The sequence below is a fragment of the Larimichthys crocea genome, unplaced genomic scaffold (genome assembly GCF_000972845.2).
Source record: "Larimichthys crocea isolate SSNF unplaced genomic scaffold, L_crocea_2.0 scaffold27, whole genome shotgun sequence".
NCBI lineage: Eukaryota > Metazoa > Chordata > Actinopteri > Sciaenidae > Larimichthys > Larimichthys crocea.
Window position 1 is genome coordinate 279,011 of NW_020853563.1, and position 17,433 is coordinate 296,443.

The following is a 17,433-nucleotide window of genomic DNA, read 5'->3' on the forward strand; positions in this document are numbered from 1 at the left end:
AAATATAGAAGTGTTTGCTGAACTTTCAAACATTCACTGTCATTTTATTTACCATCACATTTACAGGTTTTCTCAATTCCTAAAACACTAAAACTAATTGGCTGAACAAAGTTAATTAGCTAATTGTGCAGTTTGTTGTCAATACCTTAAACCATTTCACATGGTAAAACACAATTTGAGAGCAAACTCTAAACACATTCTCAAAGAAGTGCAGCTGGAAGCACAAGCAGATCAAGAGCAACTTGACAGCAGAGACACTAACTGCTGAACTGGAAGTGCAGCTCGATCAAGAAGAACTTGGTGGCAGAGACACAACGGGGGAAGGAGACGACTCACATCCACTGACTGCAGACAACCTTGAGAGGCTGGAGAGGTTGGAGCTGTTTCAGCAAGTTTTGATCTCTGTGTGGGCTTTCTGTAAAAGTGTGGTGTGACATCTCAAATACAGTGAAAAATGGATGAAGGAAACTTTTTAGAGTCTATTTGTTCTGTCTGATTTAGAGCTAGCGGTTGAGCAATTGAATCAAATCTCCCACCTTCTCCTGTAGATGCAGCTGTTGCTCCTCAGCAGCCGAACCGCCATCATTGACTGCTGATAACTATTTTCAAGCTTTTAGAAGACGCTCTGTTGTGTCTAAATCAGAACCCATCTTCCTCCGATGTTGAAAATTATTTTCAGCCTTTAGAACAGGCTCTCCAACAGGTTAACCAGACCCCATCCTCCTCCTCCTCCTACCCCCTCTTTCGCCCCACCCACTTCTACCCCCTCTTTCTCACATCATTCGGCTTCATTTCAAACTCCAAATTTAGAGAAAGTCGGTAGAAATGTCCAGCATGGTGGAGGAAATGTGAGAGGTCAGGTAGATTCACCCCCCAGGCCATCCACCTCATCCACCTCATCCACCTCCTCCAACATGGCGACCGTGTCCCGCCACCGGTTCAACAATCTGGAGCTGAGACGAGTGTTCACCGTTCCCCCTGCCAGAAACATACCGGATCTTGTTCAGTTTTATGATGATGTGATGTTCCCAGAACAAAGTAAGTCTTTGCCATCATCATCAAATTTGTTTCATACCTGGCAACCCTGGATATCAAACACAGAACTAATTGATCAGAATTCCAAAGGCCAAAACAAAAACAATGAGACGGCCAGGCAGTAAATTTCAAAATAAGAACATTTTGGCTGTCGGGTTTTTGTCAACAAGCAATTTCAACTTAGCATGTTTCCTTAAGAGCTGATGATATAGCATATTCATTTTATGATTCAATACATTTAATTTAATTGCAGATTCAGCTCATAGGTTAACTTTAATGTATGTTTAATGTAGTATAGGCTAATCTAAACTACCCTCAGGATAAATAAAATATCTATCTATCTATCTATCTATCTATCTATCTATCTATCTATCTATTACTTACTGTACATACTGTACATACTGTACGTACTGTACTCTGTACACACTTTTGAGATGCTGCACTACTGCACTCCATTCTCTGTTACTTCACTCCACTACATCTCAGAGGGGAATTTTGCTGCTTTTGGAGTTTCAGTCAGTCCACATCCACAGTGATGTGATGAATTAATCTAATAATGTCATATATGATCATATATACAACACATTAGAAACATAAGCTGATCTGAACTTTCACTCACTAGCCTAAATGCAGGACTTTTACTTCTAACAGAGTAGTTTAATATTGTTTGTTTAAGGGTCTTTCTTCCACCACTGGGTGCAACTGAGGTACCGTTCTTGAGTAAATATAGTCTTAGCACCACAGTTAGTCTTTCATGTTACCAGCAGCAGCAGCAGCTCCAGCTCCAGCTGCAGGGTGGTGTTGGACCTGTGTGGGTGACTGGGATGTCCTGCAGATTTGGGGGGCGTGGTTTTTGTCTCTAAACTGCGGAAACAGGTTGAATGATCCCAAAAAGCAGCAGCAGCAGCAGCATTGGACCTAGCAGAACCTAGACAAGCACAGACAACAATACTGTCCACATCGTCCACAGTCTGAGGAGATGGGGGACAAAGCGGGGACCAGGTAAGAGAATCATCCAGCTGATCCATTGTGTCAAAGACGATAAAGTGAAGTCCCGTTAACCCGTAAGGAGGAAAAGGGAAGTGTCCTTTAAAAGCGGAACATCTGCTGTTTACCGCAGAAAGCAGCTGAACAGAAACAGCTTGTGCTTCCTGTGCTCTGTGAATAAGACTTGTTTGAATAAACATCGACTGACAGTCTCGTCATGGTCGAGTTTAAAGTGTCTCCAGCTGTTCGCGCACCAAATGTAAACACTGTGTACAGAGTCTGGTTCAAGTTGATCCGGATCAGCTGGAGACTTGCGTGTTTGTAATGTTAGAAACCAGCTCTTTGTGACGTCAGGAGACACTGACAGACGTTTGACACATGTGTTCTTCTGCTTTTAGACTCTGCAAATGCAAAATCCGCTTTTATAGAGTGCACTTTAACTTTCACAGCTGACTCAACCACTCTGCCCACAGTGTTTCAGACAGCAGTGTTTTCCTGTTTTCAGTCTAATTATCAATACAAACGTCTCAAAGAGAAGAATGATGATCACATGTAGGTGAAGTGAAGAGTTTTACAGGTTTGGTGAAGGTGTTTTCCACTAGGAGTCGCCAAAGATAGAACTATTCAAACCACAAGAGTTTTAAAGTTTCACAACTTTTAGGACAAACATTGTGAAATTGGTTTCGCTTGCTGTCATCACTCCTCCTGTTCATGTTGGGCCTGACCCTGATCAGCATTTATTTTGGCCTGTTATCAAATCACAGAATAAACATTCATCTGCAGCAGCTGCTGCTGCTTACCTCTTTTCTGCATTGCTGGTGATGATAATAATATCTACTACTGCAGATGAAGCTTTGTTTATGGCTTTTATTTTCTTTTATTCTGTGAAGAAACAAGAGACTCAATAAAAAAATAAAATAATAATAATAATAATCTTACCTATTATCCTATTATTATTATTATTATTTTATTTATGTATTGATTTATTTTATTTTTTTATTGAGTCTCTTGTTTCTTCACAGAATAAAAGAAAATAAAAGCCATAAACAAAGCTTCATCTGCAGTAGTAGATATCTTCCAAGTTACAGTCTAATTTGTCTGTCCACTGTGGCTCAACAGCTGAAATGGTCAAAACACAGAGGACATTTTGTTTGATGCTAAAATGAATGTAACTGGAAGATATCTACTGGATTTGTCTGATGTAGACTGCACAAGGCTCATATCAGCTTTTACTGAGAAATGGAGAGAATAAAGTATATCATATATAGAGACCACATTTTACTACATCAGGCACTCAGAATGCTACTGTATGTGCATGATACATGTATATACGTACAGCAGCACAACAGAGAAGCCTTTGTTCCAGAAGCATGAAACACCTGCTTCAGATTGTATATGAGTCATGTTCTGCACACCCACATATTCTTACACGTGGACTAAATGAGCTACCAAGTGCACCTGTACACAGGTAATTAAGGACAAACGATTCATTCAGCCTTAACATCATCATGTTATCAATTTCTTCACCTACAACAACATGTCCAAGTATACCCACCAATTCACTCCGCAACACTGTTAGCTGTCATCTTCCAGCTGTTAGCTGTCTTCTTTATTTAAATACTTTAATATTTGCGTTGTTTTGAAGTCCTAATATTCCTTCAGGGCAGAAAGTTACAAGCTATGACTTTTTTCTGGTGCCTCGTGTTTGGCTGTGTGTTGACAGTCTTGTGTGTTTAACATAGGTTCATTAGTTCATTCATTAGTGAAGAAGTGATTTTGTAGTTAGTCCCACAGTGGGGGTGAAGGGTTATAGCATGGTCCATGTTTGTCTGCAGGCAAGAAAATAAATTTTATATATATATATATATATATAATTATCTACTATATAATATATATACCTATTCATATATATATATATATATATATTATATCTATATATCATCTAAGATGAATAAGAGCTGAGTATGCAAATGTGTCAATATGTCTCAACATGATACTTGCTTGCAAAAGTGACGAGAGAGTCAAATGTCTAACTCTTTGTTAGGGTGGAGCCACTTTACAGCAGTAAAGTTCTGTGGAACATTAAAATAACTGAACAATCATTAGATATAATAACATTAGATATATCCTGTCCAGTGCTGACAGATTCCATGTTTTTTCTGCCATTAGGATAAAGGTTTGACAGGAAGTGGCTCACATGTCCTGTGTTAAGGAAGTAAAGGACATTTTTGTTGATAATCAGGATGTGCATTTTGTTCTTTGCCCCTGTTTTCTTTCCTCAGAATGTAAAAGGCAGCACATTCCTGCACAGGGACATGCTAATGTTCTTAAAACTGCAGCAGTGTGCACAAACTGGGTGAAGCTGACCTGGCCTGAATGGTGTTGGTGCTGCTCTGCTTTTAGTCAAGTGCATTTACAATAAACTTCATTCTGTGCTTGTGGTCGTACACATGGACTTTAAAGATTGGCTGATTAATTACAATGGTCACTGAACCATTTCCATGCCATACCATGCACATTACTGGAATACACAGGCCTTATTTCCTGGAATATACTTCACCCTCTTCCTGTTTAGGTCAGTGGAGACACTCTGCTCCTTGCTCTCTCTCTGCTTTGCTTTTGACCAACGTTTAGTCTCAGTTGTATCATGATTATGAGCAGTGGTTCTCCATGCTCAACAGCAGAGGTGTTATGAATTGTAGTTAATGAAATTATATTGGCTCAGTGTGTGTGAAGAAAGAACATTTGCAAGAGTTCTGACCTCCACAACACCAGCTGTTGTTTGTGGTGAGTGCATGTGTGGCACTTTCAAACTTTCCTACATTGTTGTTGTTGTTGTGGTTTGCTGCTGACCTTACTGTGTACCCTGATGTGATACCCCTACTGTTCATGTGTAAATTGCAATGTGTGGACATGTTTATGGTTATGTAAGTGCACAGCCAACACAACCAACACAAAGAACAACAGGATATGCATTGTTGAAAGTAAGTAGCCTATGCAAACCCATGATAGAGGACAAACGTGCAAGAAGAAGATCATGATGTCCAGAAAAAGACTGATTCTCAAGTGCTTTGGTAACATGCCTGAAGAGTATTTACTGAAATAAAAGTACCAATGCACTAATATAAAAAAGTACAGACACACAGTATTGTCAAAACAAGTAGTTGTTGTGTATTTAAAATAGAAATGTAATGAAGAAAAATGGCTCCTGTGAGTGTTATAAGTCAAATCAAATTAAATCAAATCAAATCAGATTTTATTTGTATAGCCCAAAGTCACAAAGTACATTTGCCCCAGAGGGCTTTACAATCTGTACAGGGAGTGACACCCTCTGTCCTTAGACCCTCGGTTCAAGTGAGGAAAAACTTGCCCACAAAAAACCTTTAACAGGGAAAAAATGTGGAAGAAACCTCAGGAAGAGCCACAGAGGAGGGATCCCTCTCCCAGGACGGACAGACGTGCAATGGATGTCACATGTACAGGACAAATTAACACAAACATATTGTACAATTACAATGACTGACAAAATGACAATGAATTACAATGACTGATAAAATGACAATGAATTACAATGACTGATAAAATGACAATGAATTACAATGAATGATAAAATGACAATGAATTACAATGACTGATAAAATGACAATGAATTACAATGACTGATAAAATGACAATGAATTACAATGACTGATAAAATGACAATGAATTACAATGAAGGATAAAATGACAATGAATTACAATGAAGGATAAAATGACAATGAATTACAATGACTGATAAAATGACAATGAATTACAATGAATGATAAAATGACAATGAATTACAATGAATGATAAAATGATTACAGTAGCAGTGGAACCTGTGATAGAGATAGAGAGACATAGATGCACAGCAGCAGCAAATCATAAACTAACTATAAACTGTAATGGAGATATGGAAGCAAAGGGAGATGTGACTACATCTTCAACTAATACCTTGCTTGCTTGCTTGGAGTTTAGTTAACTGATAGGTTTCATCAGGCTTGATCGATAAATATAATTGGATGTCATCAGCATAACAATAAAAATTAATAGAGTGATTCCTAATAATGTCCTTAGAGGAAACATATATAAACTGAACAGAAGTGGTCAAATAACTGTAGTAGAGTAAAAATGAGAGTATTTCTGAATTGTTGTGGAGTACAAGAAGAAGTAAAAAGTGACAGCATGCGTCATGTACATAAGAATGCTCAAGTGTTTGAGTACTTTAGAAAGTCAGTACATACGTAAATTTAGCTGTCTTAATGCTATATTCAACCAGTGTAACACCGGTGTAACAAGAAGACTGCAACAGATCTAAACTGGACAAATCTACTGACTTCATTTATTTTTATAGACTATTTCTATATATCTGAGTAAACAAACAGAGAATCTAGCCTTGTTCTACAACACAGACTGATGACATCTATTCTTTAGTGTGTTTCTCTAAAAACAGTTTCATTGTTCTTGCTAACGCAGTTTTCTATCTCAATGATTTATGTTTCCCTCAGGATTAGAAATGTCCCATGCATTGTAACCTAATCAGGCACACATGGTCATAGACAGGCCACACATACACACACAATACGGTTCGGATACACATGTAGTGGTGAGAGAAAATGTCATCCAGGATCAGTTTTGACTGCAGTTTATTTCTTGTCCCACGGTTCAATGAACTTCTTGCCTTTTTGTGTGTAAAATCTAAACATGTGTCATCTACAATCTTTTTAGCACTCCTCAACCTCAGGACAATTTCACAAAATATTATATACTATATTTTTTTAACAACACTAATACATGTCTTAACTGTTTTTTTTTATTGTGCTCAGCGAGTTTATTTATCAAACTATTCATAGACCCTTCCACATTTAGCTCCCTCGTATCATTTATTAATTTGTTTCTATGTTATCTTGTTTTGTGTAGCCTAAGAGAAGCTGCTCTGAACAAGTTACCCCTAATGGCAGTAATAAAGTTGTTTTAAATTTGAATACAGTAGAATTTAATATTGTAGATTAGCAAGTCTTCACACTATGCTAACTGTCAGTCGTCATGGTATCAGTATAACTGCTGATTGAGCAAAAAACTTACAGGGTACTGTGAATTCTGACTGAACATGAGCGAGAATCAACACTTTAAACTCTCTCCTCTCTCCCTCTTTTAACAGAGTCTTTAAAAAGTCCAGCCCCAACTGCAAGGTAGGATCCGTGTGTGTGTGTGTGTGAAGAGCGGATTTTATCATGGTTCTTGTAACTTTTCCTGTGGATTATCCTATTATTTCATTCATCTTTCTATCTGTCTCTTTCTTCCCACAGCTTACAGTTTATCTCGGGAAGCGAGACTTTGTTGATCACTTAAACCACGTAGATCCAGTAGGTGAGTCTAAACACACAAACACACACACACACACACACACACACACACACACACACACACACACACACACACAAACACACATCCACCACCACCACCATGAGGAGGAGGAACACACTGTCTAGTCCAGACAGATAAAATTCATCCCACTGATCAAAAAGCCAGGTTCAGGTCACTATACACACTGCTTCTCAAATCTTGCAAAGACTCTCAGAGATCAGAACTAATTTTCACAAGGGTTATGTCCTGAATTTCAACTGCATTCAGCCCTTTAGGTGTGATCTAGAAATGCAAAGCATTATACACATTACAGAAAGAATGAATGTGTGTATGTGTGTGTTCTGTAGACGGAGTGCTCCTTGTAGACCCAGAGTATCTGAAAGATCGAAAAGGTAAGAAGACTTGAAAATAGTAAAGTAAAGTAACAGTCTGATCTGATGACCACATAATTAATTTAATCAATGTCTTCTTCCGTCCTCAGTGTTTATAACTCTGGCATGTGCATTTCGTTATGGTCGGGAGGACCTGGATGTTCTGGGCCTTTCCTTCCGGAAGGATCTGTATGTTTGCACCATCCAGGTCTTCCCTCCTACACAGGAGGAAAAGAGGCCTCTTAGCCACCTGCAAGAGAGGCTGTTAAAGAAGCTGGGTCAGCATGCCCACCCCTTCACCTTCACTGTAAGACTTACCATAGACCACCATAGCCAACACATTACCATCATGGACCATCATTGGATGTGACTGATGTCACAGCCAGTTAGAGGGAACAAGGGTGTCAGAGGGTGTCACTCCCTGTACAGATTGTAAAGCCCTCTGAGGCAAATGTACTTTGTGACTTTGGGCTATACAAATAAAATTTGATTTGATTTGATTTGATTTGATTTGATTTAGACAATGGGGCAGTGTTTGGCTCAGTTGGTAGAGCAGCCGCCCCACGTACAAAGGCTCAGTCCTTGCTGCAGAAGCCCAGGGTTCAAATCCGACCTGTGGCTCTTTGCTGCGTGTCATTCCCCATCTCTCTGTCCCCACATTCCTGTCACTCTTCAGCTGTCTCTGTCAAATAAAACTTGAAAAGGCCAAAAAAAACCAGTTAGACAATAAAAACGCATTTTTTCACATTTATTGCGATGTGTTCTGTAAAGTATGAAGCAGCCCACATATCTGAACTGTTGTGTTCTGTAGTGCTGTGCATTTCGAGCTGCCATTTACATTTAACTTCATTTGTGTGCTTGGGTGTGTTAGATCCCCCAGAACCTACCTTGCTCAGTGACCCTCCAGCCAGGCCCAGAAGACACTGGGAAGGCGTGTGGTGTGGACTATGAACTTCGAGCGTTCTGTGCCAAGACTGCAGAGGAGAAGATTCACCAAAGGTGCAACACGTTCATACACCACAACCAACAACCAAACACTCCTAGAGAGAGATACAGTAATATTAGAAATAATATATAGCTAATATTTTGCATCAACACCCAGTCCCTGCTACTGCTAACTGTGCTGTCAGCTTGTTACATCCATTAATGTACATACATACATATAATGGGGCGGCTGTGGCTCGGAGGTAGAGCGGGTCGTCCACTAATCAGATGATCCGCAGTTCGTTCCCTGGTTCGATCCCTTTCAGTCTGCATGTCGAAGTGTCCTTGGGCAAGATACTGAACCCCAAATTGCTTCCGAAAGCTGCGCCATCGGTGTGTGAATGTGTATGGATGGTTAACTGATGCGCAGTTGGCACCTTGTATGAATGGATGAATAAGATATGTCCTGTAAAGCGCTTTGACTGGTCGGACGACTAGAAAGGTGCTATATGAGTACAGTCCATTTACCATATATATGAAGCTGCTGTGTCTGTAGGAACTCTGTGCACCTGGTGATCAGGAAGGTTCAGTATGCCCCAGAGAAGCCAGGTCCACAGCCAATGGTGGAGACCAGTCGCAGCTTCCTGATGTCTGATAGAGCTCTGCACCTCGAGGTCTCACTGGATAAGGAGGTAGCACACTCACACATTTTGTTGTGCTATTTCATAACTTGCATACATGCACACACTGCTAAGTGTCTGTCTCTCTCTAGCTGTACTACCATGGTGAGCCCATCAGTGTCAATGTCCAGGTCACCAACAACTCCACCAAGACTGTCAAGAGGGTGAAGATATCAGGTACCTCCTCCTGCTCTGACACTCTGACGCTGAACTTCAGTTTTAATCATTATCAGTTAATAACGGCTAGTTTTGAGTGAGTGCTATAATTACTATAACTTTTTGCATCTACTGTAATGAGACACAGAACTGACTTTGAAGACAGATTGGGACTAAATGAAGAACTAAAGTAATTATCTGCTTCTTCACTCAGTTCGTCAGTATGCTGACATCTGTCTGTTCTCCACGGCTCAGTATAAGTGTCCGGTTGCCCAGGTTGAAGCAGAGTGAGTTTCTCTTCTATACGTATCCTCCTTTTCACCTTTGCACCATTAGATTGTTTATTCTTAACTATGTTAAAGATTCAATCACCATAAAGATACTGTGTTAAATAATGTTGGCAGGATTTTTGAGGCAGGCACAGATGTTTATATTTGAGATCTTATATAATTTAAAATATTTGATCAAATGTAGAGGCCAATATAAAATAAGCTAAGATAAACAAACAAACAGAGATCATTTAGAGATGTTTTTTGTTTTTTCTTAAGAACTTCATCAAACTTTGTAATGCTGAGACTGTTTATAAATGACGTCAAACCTAGTTTCTATATTGCAATTTCTTGTCACTTATTGGCTGATATATGTATATGTACATATACACACATTTAAATATATCTACAAGACTCTAATATCAATATATCAAACTGTCGGTCAAGCTCTTATGGATATACTGGCACAGGTGTTCCACAGGGATCGATTTTAGATCATGTTAACAGTCTCTATTAATAAATGTACAACAATTGAACATTCATTGAAATACTACTAACATATCTTACCAACCTCCTGAAGGATCAAAATGTTAAATTATATTCCATATATAGTGGGTTCATATTTAAAGTTTATTTTTTTTATTGCAAGTATTTGTTATGTAGCAACAGAAGGAACTAATAGATCAATCCTTTTTGCTACTCTCTCCCTGACCTTTACCCACACTCCCAACCTCAGTCACCAGGTTTCTTCCAGCTCCACCTCATGCCAGGTCTACACTCTGACCCCCACTCTGGGTACCAACAGGGAAAAGAGAGGCCTGGCCCTGGATGGAAAGCTAAAGCATGAGGACACCAATCTGGCATCCAGCACCATGTATGCATAGAGACAAACATGCATCTGACAGAACTGACTTTTTATGCAAATAATCACACAAACTCATGGATACTCATGCACACTGTGGAACATGTATTCTTGTTGTCTTGCATACCTGTTTGGATGTGTCCTGTGTGTGTTGCAGAGTAAAAGAAGGGACCAACAAGGAGATGATGGGCATCCTGGTTTCCTATAGAGTCAAGGTCAAACTGGTGGTGTCTCTGGGAGGGTAGGTGAACGCACTCAAGTTTTCCACAGCAGTGGTTTCTGAAAATAAACAAAGTATTCGCTGCATTTCTATATAAGGATATAAAAAAAGAACAGCTACATTAGCTGCTACTAGCATAACACACCTGAACTCCAAACTGTTGGTGGACAAGTTGCATCGACATGAACAATGTTACAAGAGTGTGATGTAGAACCAGTGGAGTACTCTAAATATTTAACTTTAAATAAAGACAAAGAGCAGCTGTTAAACCATAGAAATTAGAGTTTAATTTGGATGGTGGTGATAATGATGTTCAGACAGTTGATTGCGTATCTTGCATTTGTATACGTACGTGTGTGTGCATGTGCGTGTGCGTGTGTGGTGTGTAGGGATGTAGCAGTGGAGCTCCCCTTTGTCCTGATGCACCCCAAACCTGCAGGCCAACCCAGCTCCCAGCCACAGACAAGTAGGTCTCTCTCTGTCTCTCTGTCTCTCTCTCACACTCACTCACACACACACACACACACACACACACACACACACACACATTCACATTTTGGTGAAAAATTCATTAATTCAGTTTAATTACTTATCTGATTCTTTTTTGTAGCTGCTACACACGCTGATGCTCCTGTAGATACAAACCTCATAGACTTTGATGTGGGGTAAGTGTTTGTGTGTGTCTTTACTGAAACCTCTTTGCCTTCATATGTATAGTAATATGTTGTGTTTTATCCAGCTACGTGATGACACTCTTTGTCTTTTTAGGTCTTCCTCTCATATTGATGACTTTGTGTTTGAAGACTTTGCTCGCTTGCGGTTAACGGGAATGAAGGATGAGGACGACCCAGTCTTTTAGCTCATCTTTCTCCTGCAGGGTTACTTGTCAGAGCAAAATGTTCCAGGCAACTCAACCCCATAACCCAAGAAGAAGAAGAAGATGATGAAGATAAGCAGGCATAACCTCCTGAGTCTTGCCATATGCTTTTAACTGTACCATGTATTGTGTAAGATGTATGTGTAAGATGTATCTCTTGTTAGAATCTTAGTGTAATGTAATGGTCAGTGAATCAGGTAACTACAGTGTACATTTTTCTGGAGTTCAGCTAACTGAGGTTACAGTAAGATGTTTTTGGTGGAAGTGTTAATTGACTTCTGCTGATATCAGTATTCCCCGTAATCCAGGATTTATATTTTTATCTATCAGGATTGATTGCTCTTAACGTCTTTCTAATAAAATAAATCAAAGGTATTTTTATATTTAGAACAGTACAAGTTAGACGGCGACAGTATCTGTTTTTACTTTTTGTTAGTTATTATTAGTTCTGTAATTGTTGTTTCGTTTTGGTTAATCAATGTCTGAAATTGTGTGTGAGGCACATCAACCATCCCATCAGACACACTCATTTTAAATGTCTGTTGCACAGCCAACAGTAGTTTGGATCTAGGTCTAACCTTCTTTAGTGTATCTATACAAAATACACTATTATTCAGTGACAGCACTATAGTCACAGAAATGATTCTTCTATATTTGAGGGTAAAAATAGAAAATCATATGTAAAATGCTATTACGTTTTAACAACAACATGTTTCATTAAATTTGGTTAAATTAAGAATTTCTAACCAAGGTATACAACTTGTCAGTCCTTTGGTGGACAAATGAATGGAATGGACCTCAAACATGTTTATTATTATGTTTCTTGGTACTAATTGACCAGTAAACAAACCCGTAGTGATCTATCTGCAATAAGCTAATTTATCATTTGGGCTCCACTCTGTTTTTCTCTAATTCGGCTGTACTCTGGAATTGGGACACTGTGAAGGCCCACAGACAAAAGGTTAGCTGGAGCACCAGAACCGCATGGGTTATTCTGTCTATACTGAATCATTATTTAATAATCATCATTTAACTAATCTTATTTCAGCTGAAGAGAATACACTCTCAGCTGGGGTGAAGTGTGTCAGTGTTTGGTAGTGTTTCTAAACAGACGTTTGTGCTTTTGTATCTAAGATTCATGATTTGAGAATATGAAAATGTCAATGAGATGTGAACTATGTAAGATTAAGCTACTACAGTTTTGTAAGATTTAAAATATACTTAAAATGCCACATGGTTTCATAAAGATGGCATAATACAGTAAGAAAAAATGATTACAAGATACTCAGATACTATGATTTATGTTGTTTTACTCAATAAAGTGTACAATCAACAGTCATTAAGTGTCATTAAAATATCTTTATTTCGCTGCTTTAGACAAGTTTTCACAGAGCTTCTTTATGTTTGTGAAAATAAACTTTCCACCTATCGAATGGAGGGTGACTTGATCTTTTTTTATGTATGAGAGTTTAGTGAATTCTGGTCAGCTGTATGGTTCTTCATTAACCACAATAATGTTGAGCAAGGGAAAGACCTTTCTTTATTACCTTGTACCTGCCTAACGTAGACTTTTTCTTCTTTTTAAGAAGATTGTCCACCAACAACATTCTTCCTGAGTGTGGTCCTGAACAGTCCACTTTCTGATAATACTGATACCAATTATTTGAGATGTGTGCTCAAAGCTGAAGAGTTTGTCCCTGTGTACCTGTGAATTCTTGACTTTCATCACTTAATATTTGTGTTACTGACAACGTACAGCTGAGGTTTGATGGTTGGAGAAAATTGTGCTGTTGGATTCTGTGACCTTGTGAGAGAATCCAGAGCCAAATCAATCTGTAGTTGTACGCAAAGTATTAAAAGGTCTGCTATGAACATGAATAGGAAACTAAAAAGGAACACCAAACAACAGAACATATTCAGTATTGAAAAAATCACTACTTAGAAAATCAGAGTTCTTGTATTATTATTTTTTTAGTTTTTGGTGTTTCTTGCTGCAATAATTCAGAATTTGTAATAACAATAAAAAAAAAGATCGATGAAAAGATGTTAAGGCTGCTGGTGTAAGTGGAGGAGTCAGACAGAGTCAGTGAAATGGAGTGTCAGTTTCTCTCTCTGCTCTCATGTCTGTTGTTGCTGTTGTTGCTGTTGCTGCTGCTGCTGTTGTTGTTGCTGGTCCAGCATGACTTCGCATGTCCGTCCCAGTTCGCCCAGTTTCACCTTGGCATACTCGGCTCTGTTCAGTGCCATCTGACAATCCTTCCTGGCTGAATAAGTGGAACCTTCATGAGGTTGCCCAGTAGCTACCTGGGGGGAAAATAGGACAATTACTGCTTTATTCTGCTGTTTAGAATAGAATGTACTGGAGTGGACAATCCCACCATAAGATAAGACTTGTTTCAACAGAACTGGATGATATCTTTATAAAGTAGTGCACTACAGAGTCTGCTTTTCATTTTCATTCATCAAGTTTTAGATTCATATCAAAACTTATTGAGGTGTGGCCAATATGGCATGGATACATTTAACAAACTACTACTTAGAGACAGTAATCCTCTGCTGCTGTAGCAGTGGTCTTCAGGGTTATTACACATGAATAAAACAACTGATATTAGTGCTGGCTGTTTGACCTGTGTGAGGTAGCGGATCTGGCCACTCAGTTCATTCTCCACTCGGCTGACAGAGCTCTGGAACTGGACCAGCTGTCTGTCCAGGAGGCTGGCATTGTGTTTGTCTTTGGAGAGTTCCAGAACGATATTACCTGCCGGAGGAAAGTTTATTAACCAACGTGTTCACAAAGGCAAGAACATGATTTCAAATCTATAATGAGTCTCCGACTGCACACTAATACACAATCAAAGCTACATGAGTTGTGTTTGGCTGACAGAGGAGCATCAAAAGACAAAACCTAATAGATGAAATGATTATGATATGTAAACGTGTCCATTAGCTGATAATGCTACCAGCTAGTCCACAAAAACACTACAAGCACCACTGTTTACATGATACAGCCACTAATCCACTGATGATGGAAAACAGACTCACCTATATGGGGACAGGTGATCACACACACACACCCACTAACACACTATATTCCTGTGCAGAAAAGCCACCTGACCTCTGACTTTCTGTCCGTTAAGTTGTGTAAATATACAACACGTGAGCAACACGCTCTGTGATGCTCTCTGTGACGCTCTGTGACGCTCTCTGTGAGGCTCTGTGACGCTCTCTGTGATGCTTTCTGTGATGCTCTCTGTGAGGCTCTGTGACGTTCTCTGTGAGGCTCTGATGCTCTCTGTGACTCTCTGTGACGCTCTCTGTTACGCTTTCTGTGATGCTCTATGTGACGCTCCGTGAGGCTCTGTGACGCTCTCTGTGATGCTCTCTGTGAGGCTCTGTGACGTTCTCTGTGAGACTCTGATGCTCTCTGTGACTCTCTGTGACGCTCTCTGTTACGCTTTCTGTGATGCTCTCTGTGATGTTTTGTGATGCTCTATGTGACATTCCGTGAGGCTCTGTGAGATTCTGTGACGCTCTGTGAGATTCTGTGACGCTCTGTGAGGCTCTGTGATGCTCTCTGTGAGGCTCTGTGATGCTCTATGTGACGTTCCGTGAGGCTCTGTGTGACGCACTGTGATGCTCTGTGTGGCTCCATGAGATTCTATGACGCTCTGTGATGCTCTATATGACGCTCCGTGAGGCTCTGTGACGCTCTGTGATGCTCCATGTGATGCTCCGTGAGGCTCTGTGACGCTCTCTGTGACGCTCTCTGTGGCTCCGTGAGATTCTATGACGCTCTGTGATGCTCTATGTGACGCTCCGTGAGGCTCTGTGACGCTCTCTGTGACGCTCTGTGTGACGCACTGTGATGCTCTGTGTGGCTCCGTGAGATTCTATGACGCTCTGTGATGCTCTATATGACGCTCCGTGAGGCTCCGTGAGGCTCTGTGACGCTCTGTGATGCTCTGTGATGCTCCATGTGATGCTCCGTGAGGCTCTGTGACGCTCTCTGTGATGCTCTCTGTGGCTCCGTGAGATTCTATGACGCTCTGTGATGCTCTATATGACGCTCCGTGAGGCTCTGTGACGCTCTCTGTGACGCTCTGACACTCTCTGTGACGCGCTCTGTGACGCTCCGTGAGGCTCCGTGACGATCTATGCGACGCTCTCTGTGACGCGCTCTGTGACGCTCTCTGTGGCTCTGTGAGGCTCCGTGACGCTCTATGTAACGCTCTATGTGACGCTCTGTGTGACGCTCTATGTGACGCTCTATGTGACGCTCTCTGTGGCTCTGTGAGGCTCCGTGAGGCTCCGTGACGCTCCGTGACGCTCTGTGACGCTCTATGTGAAGCTCTGTGACGCTCTATGTGAATCTCTGTGACGCTCTATGTGGCGCTCTATGTGACGCTCTCTGTGGCTCCGTGAGGCTCCGTGACGCTCTATGTGACGCTCTATGTGACGCTCTATGTGACGCTCTATGTGACGCTCTATGTGACGCTCTCTGTGGCTCCGTGAGGCTCTGTGACGCTCTATGTGACGCTCTGTGAAGCTCTGGGCTCCTGAGGGGATTAGCTGCTTTTCCCAGATGCTAATCCTGCCTTGCTGAAGTTTTAACCATTAAAGTAAACAATCAGGTGACTGAAGCAGCTCGTGTGTGAGTAAGCACAGCAGCATGAACACGGTGTGATGGGTTTCCTCACCTCCGTGAGGCTCTGTGAGATTCTGTGACGCTCTGTGATGCTCTCTGTGAGGCTCTGTGATGCTCTCTGTGACGCTCTCTGTGGCTCTGTGAGATTCTGTGACGCTCTGTGACGCTCTCTGTGGCTCTGTGAGATTCTGTGACGCTCTGTGATGCTCTATGTGACGCTCCGTGAGGCTCTGTGAGGCTCTGTGACGCTCTCTGTGACACTCTCTGTGACGCTCTCTGTGACACTCTCTGTGACGCGCTCTGTGACGTTCCGTGAGGCTCCGTGACGATCTATGTGACGCTCTCTGTGACGCGCTCTGTGACGGGCTCTGTGACGGGCTCTGTGACGGGCTCTGTGACGCTCTCTGTGGCTCTGTGAGGCTCCGTGACGCTCTATGTAACACTCTATGTGACGCTCTATGTGACGCTCTGTGACGCTCTGTGTGACGCTCTATGTGACGCTCTATGTGACGTTCTATGTGACGCTCTCTGTGGCTCCGTGAGGCTCTATGTGACGCTCTATGTGACGCTCTGTGACGCTCTATGTGAATCTCTGTGACGCTCTATGTGACTCTATGTGGCGCTCTATGTGACGCTCTCTGTGGCTCCGTGACGCTCTATGTGACGCTCTGTGAAGCTCTGGGCTCCTGAGGGGATTAGCTGCTTTTCCCAGATGCTAATCCTGCCTTGCTGAAGTTTTAACCATTAAAGTAAACAATCAGGTGACTGAAGCAGCTCGTGTGTGAGTAAGCACAGCAGCATGAACACGGTGTGATGGGTTTCCTCACCTGCACACTGCAGGATCATCGCTATCTCCTTTTCCACCTCCTCCAGAGCTCTGAGCCGGTCGTTAGCCATGGATGAACAGGAAGCAGCTAACGGTTAGACACAGTGTGGCCCTGTACACGGAGCTCAGTGCAAGCAGTACAGAGGATAGGATAGGATAGGATAGCTCAGCTCAGCTCGGCTCGGCTCGGTCCACA

The 17,433-nt window shown here is 41.2% G+C and overlaps 2 protein-coding genes across 3 annotated transcripts; one reads left to right on the forward strand and one right to left on the reverse strand.

Moving 5' to 3' along the window:
* Positions 1-1,882: 1,882 nt before the first annotated feature.
* arrb2b (arrestin, beta 2b) lies at positions 1,883-13,105 on the forward strand. 2 transcript variants are annotated; one of them, XM_027275978.1, is made up of 14 exons: positions 1,883-2,037; positions 7,202-7,232; positions 7,350-7,410; positions 7,755-7,799; positions 7,889-8,085; positions 8,650-8,777; positions 9,244-9,394; positions 9,475-9,559; positions 9,753-9,825; positions 10,544-10,681; positions 10,827-10,910; positions 11,279-11,355; positions 11,500-11,554; positions 11,658-13,105. In XM_027275978.1, exons 1-14 carry the CDS (start codon positions 2,015-2,017, stop codon positions 11,746-11,748), a joined length of 1,239 nt encoding a protein of 412 aa, XP_027131779.1. In that variant the 5' UTR covers positions 1,883-2,014; the 3' UTR covers positions 11,749-13,105. The 2 variants fall into 2 exon arrangements, with proteins under 2 accessions (XP_027131779.1, XP_027131780.1); XM_027275979.1 differs by having other exon boundaries at positions 9,259-9,394.
* Positions 12,097-17,374, reverse strand: med11 (mediator complex subunit 11). Its single transcript, XM_027275981.1, has 3 exons — positions 17,239-17,374; positions 14,394-14,524; positions 12,097-14,070 (listed from the first exon to the last, which is right to left on the reverse strand). Exons 1-3 carry the CDS (start codon positions 17,306-17,308, stop codon positions 13,885-13,887), a joined length of 387 nt encoding a protein of 128 aa, XP_027131782.1. The 5' UTR covers positions 17,309-17,374; the 3' UTR covers positions 12,097-13,884.
* Between the last annotated feature and the right edge of the window lie 59 nt (positions 17,375-17,433).

What these genes read in the sequence shown, in the direction of transcription:
- med11 (XM_027275981.1), bottom strand. Translation starts at nt 17,308, where the DNA reads ATGGCTAACGACCGGCTCAGAGCTCTGGAGGAGGTGGAAAAGGAGATA. An exon ending in GATGATCCTGCAGTGTGCAG is followed by an intron (nt 14,525 to 17,238) that starts GTGAGGAAACCC and finishes TTCCTCCGGCAG; the next exon opens with GTAATATCGTTCTGGAACTC. An exon ending in AGATCCGCTACCTCACACAG is followed by an intron (nt 14,071 to 14,393) that starts GTCAAACAGCCA and finishes TTTTCCCCCCAG; the next exon opens with GTAGCTACTGGGCAACCTCA.
- arrb2b (XM_027275978.1), top strand. Translation starts at nt 2,015, where the DNA reads ATGGGGGACAAAGCGGGGACCAG. An exon ending in AGGTCTCACTGGATAAGGAG is followed by an intron (nt 9,395 to 9,474) that starts GTAGCACACTCA and finishes GTCTCTCTCTAG; the next exon opens with CTGTACTACCATGGTGAGCC. An exon ending in GTTGCCCAGGTTGAAGCAGA is followed by an intron (nt 9,826 to 10,543) that starts GTGAGTTTCTCT and finishes TCCCAACCTCAG; the next exon opens with TCACCAGGTTTCTTCCAGCT.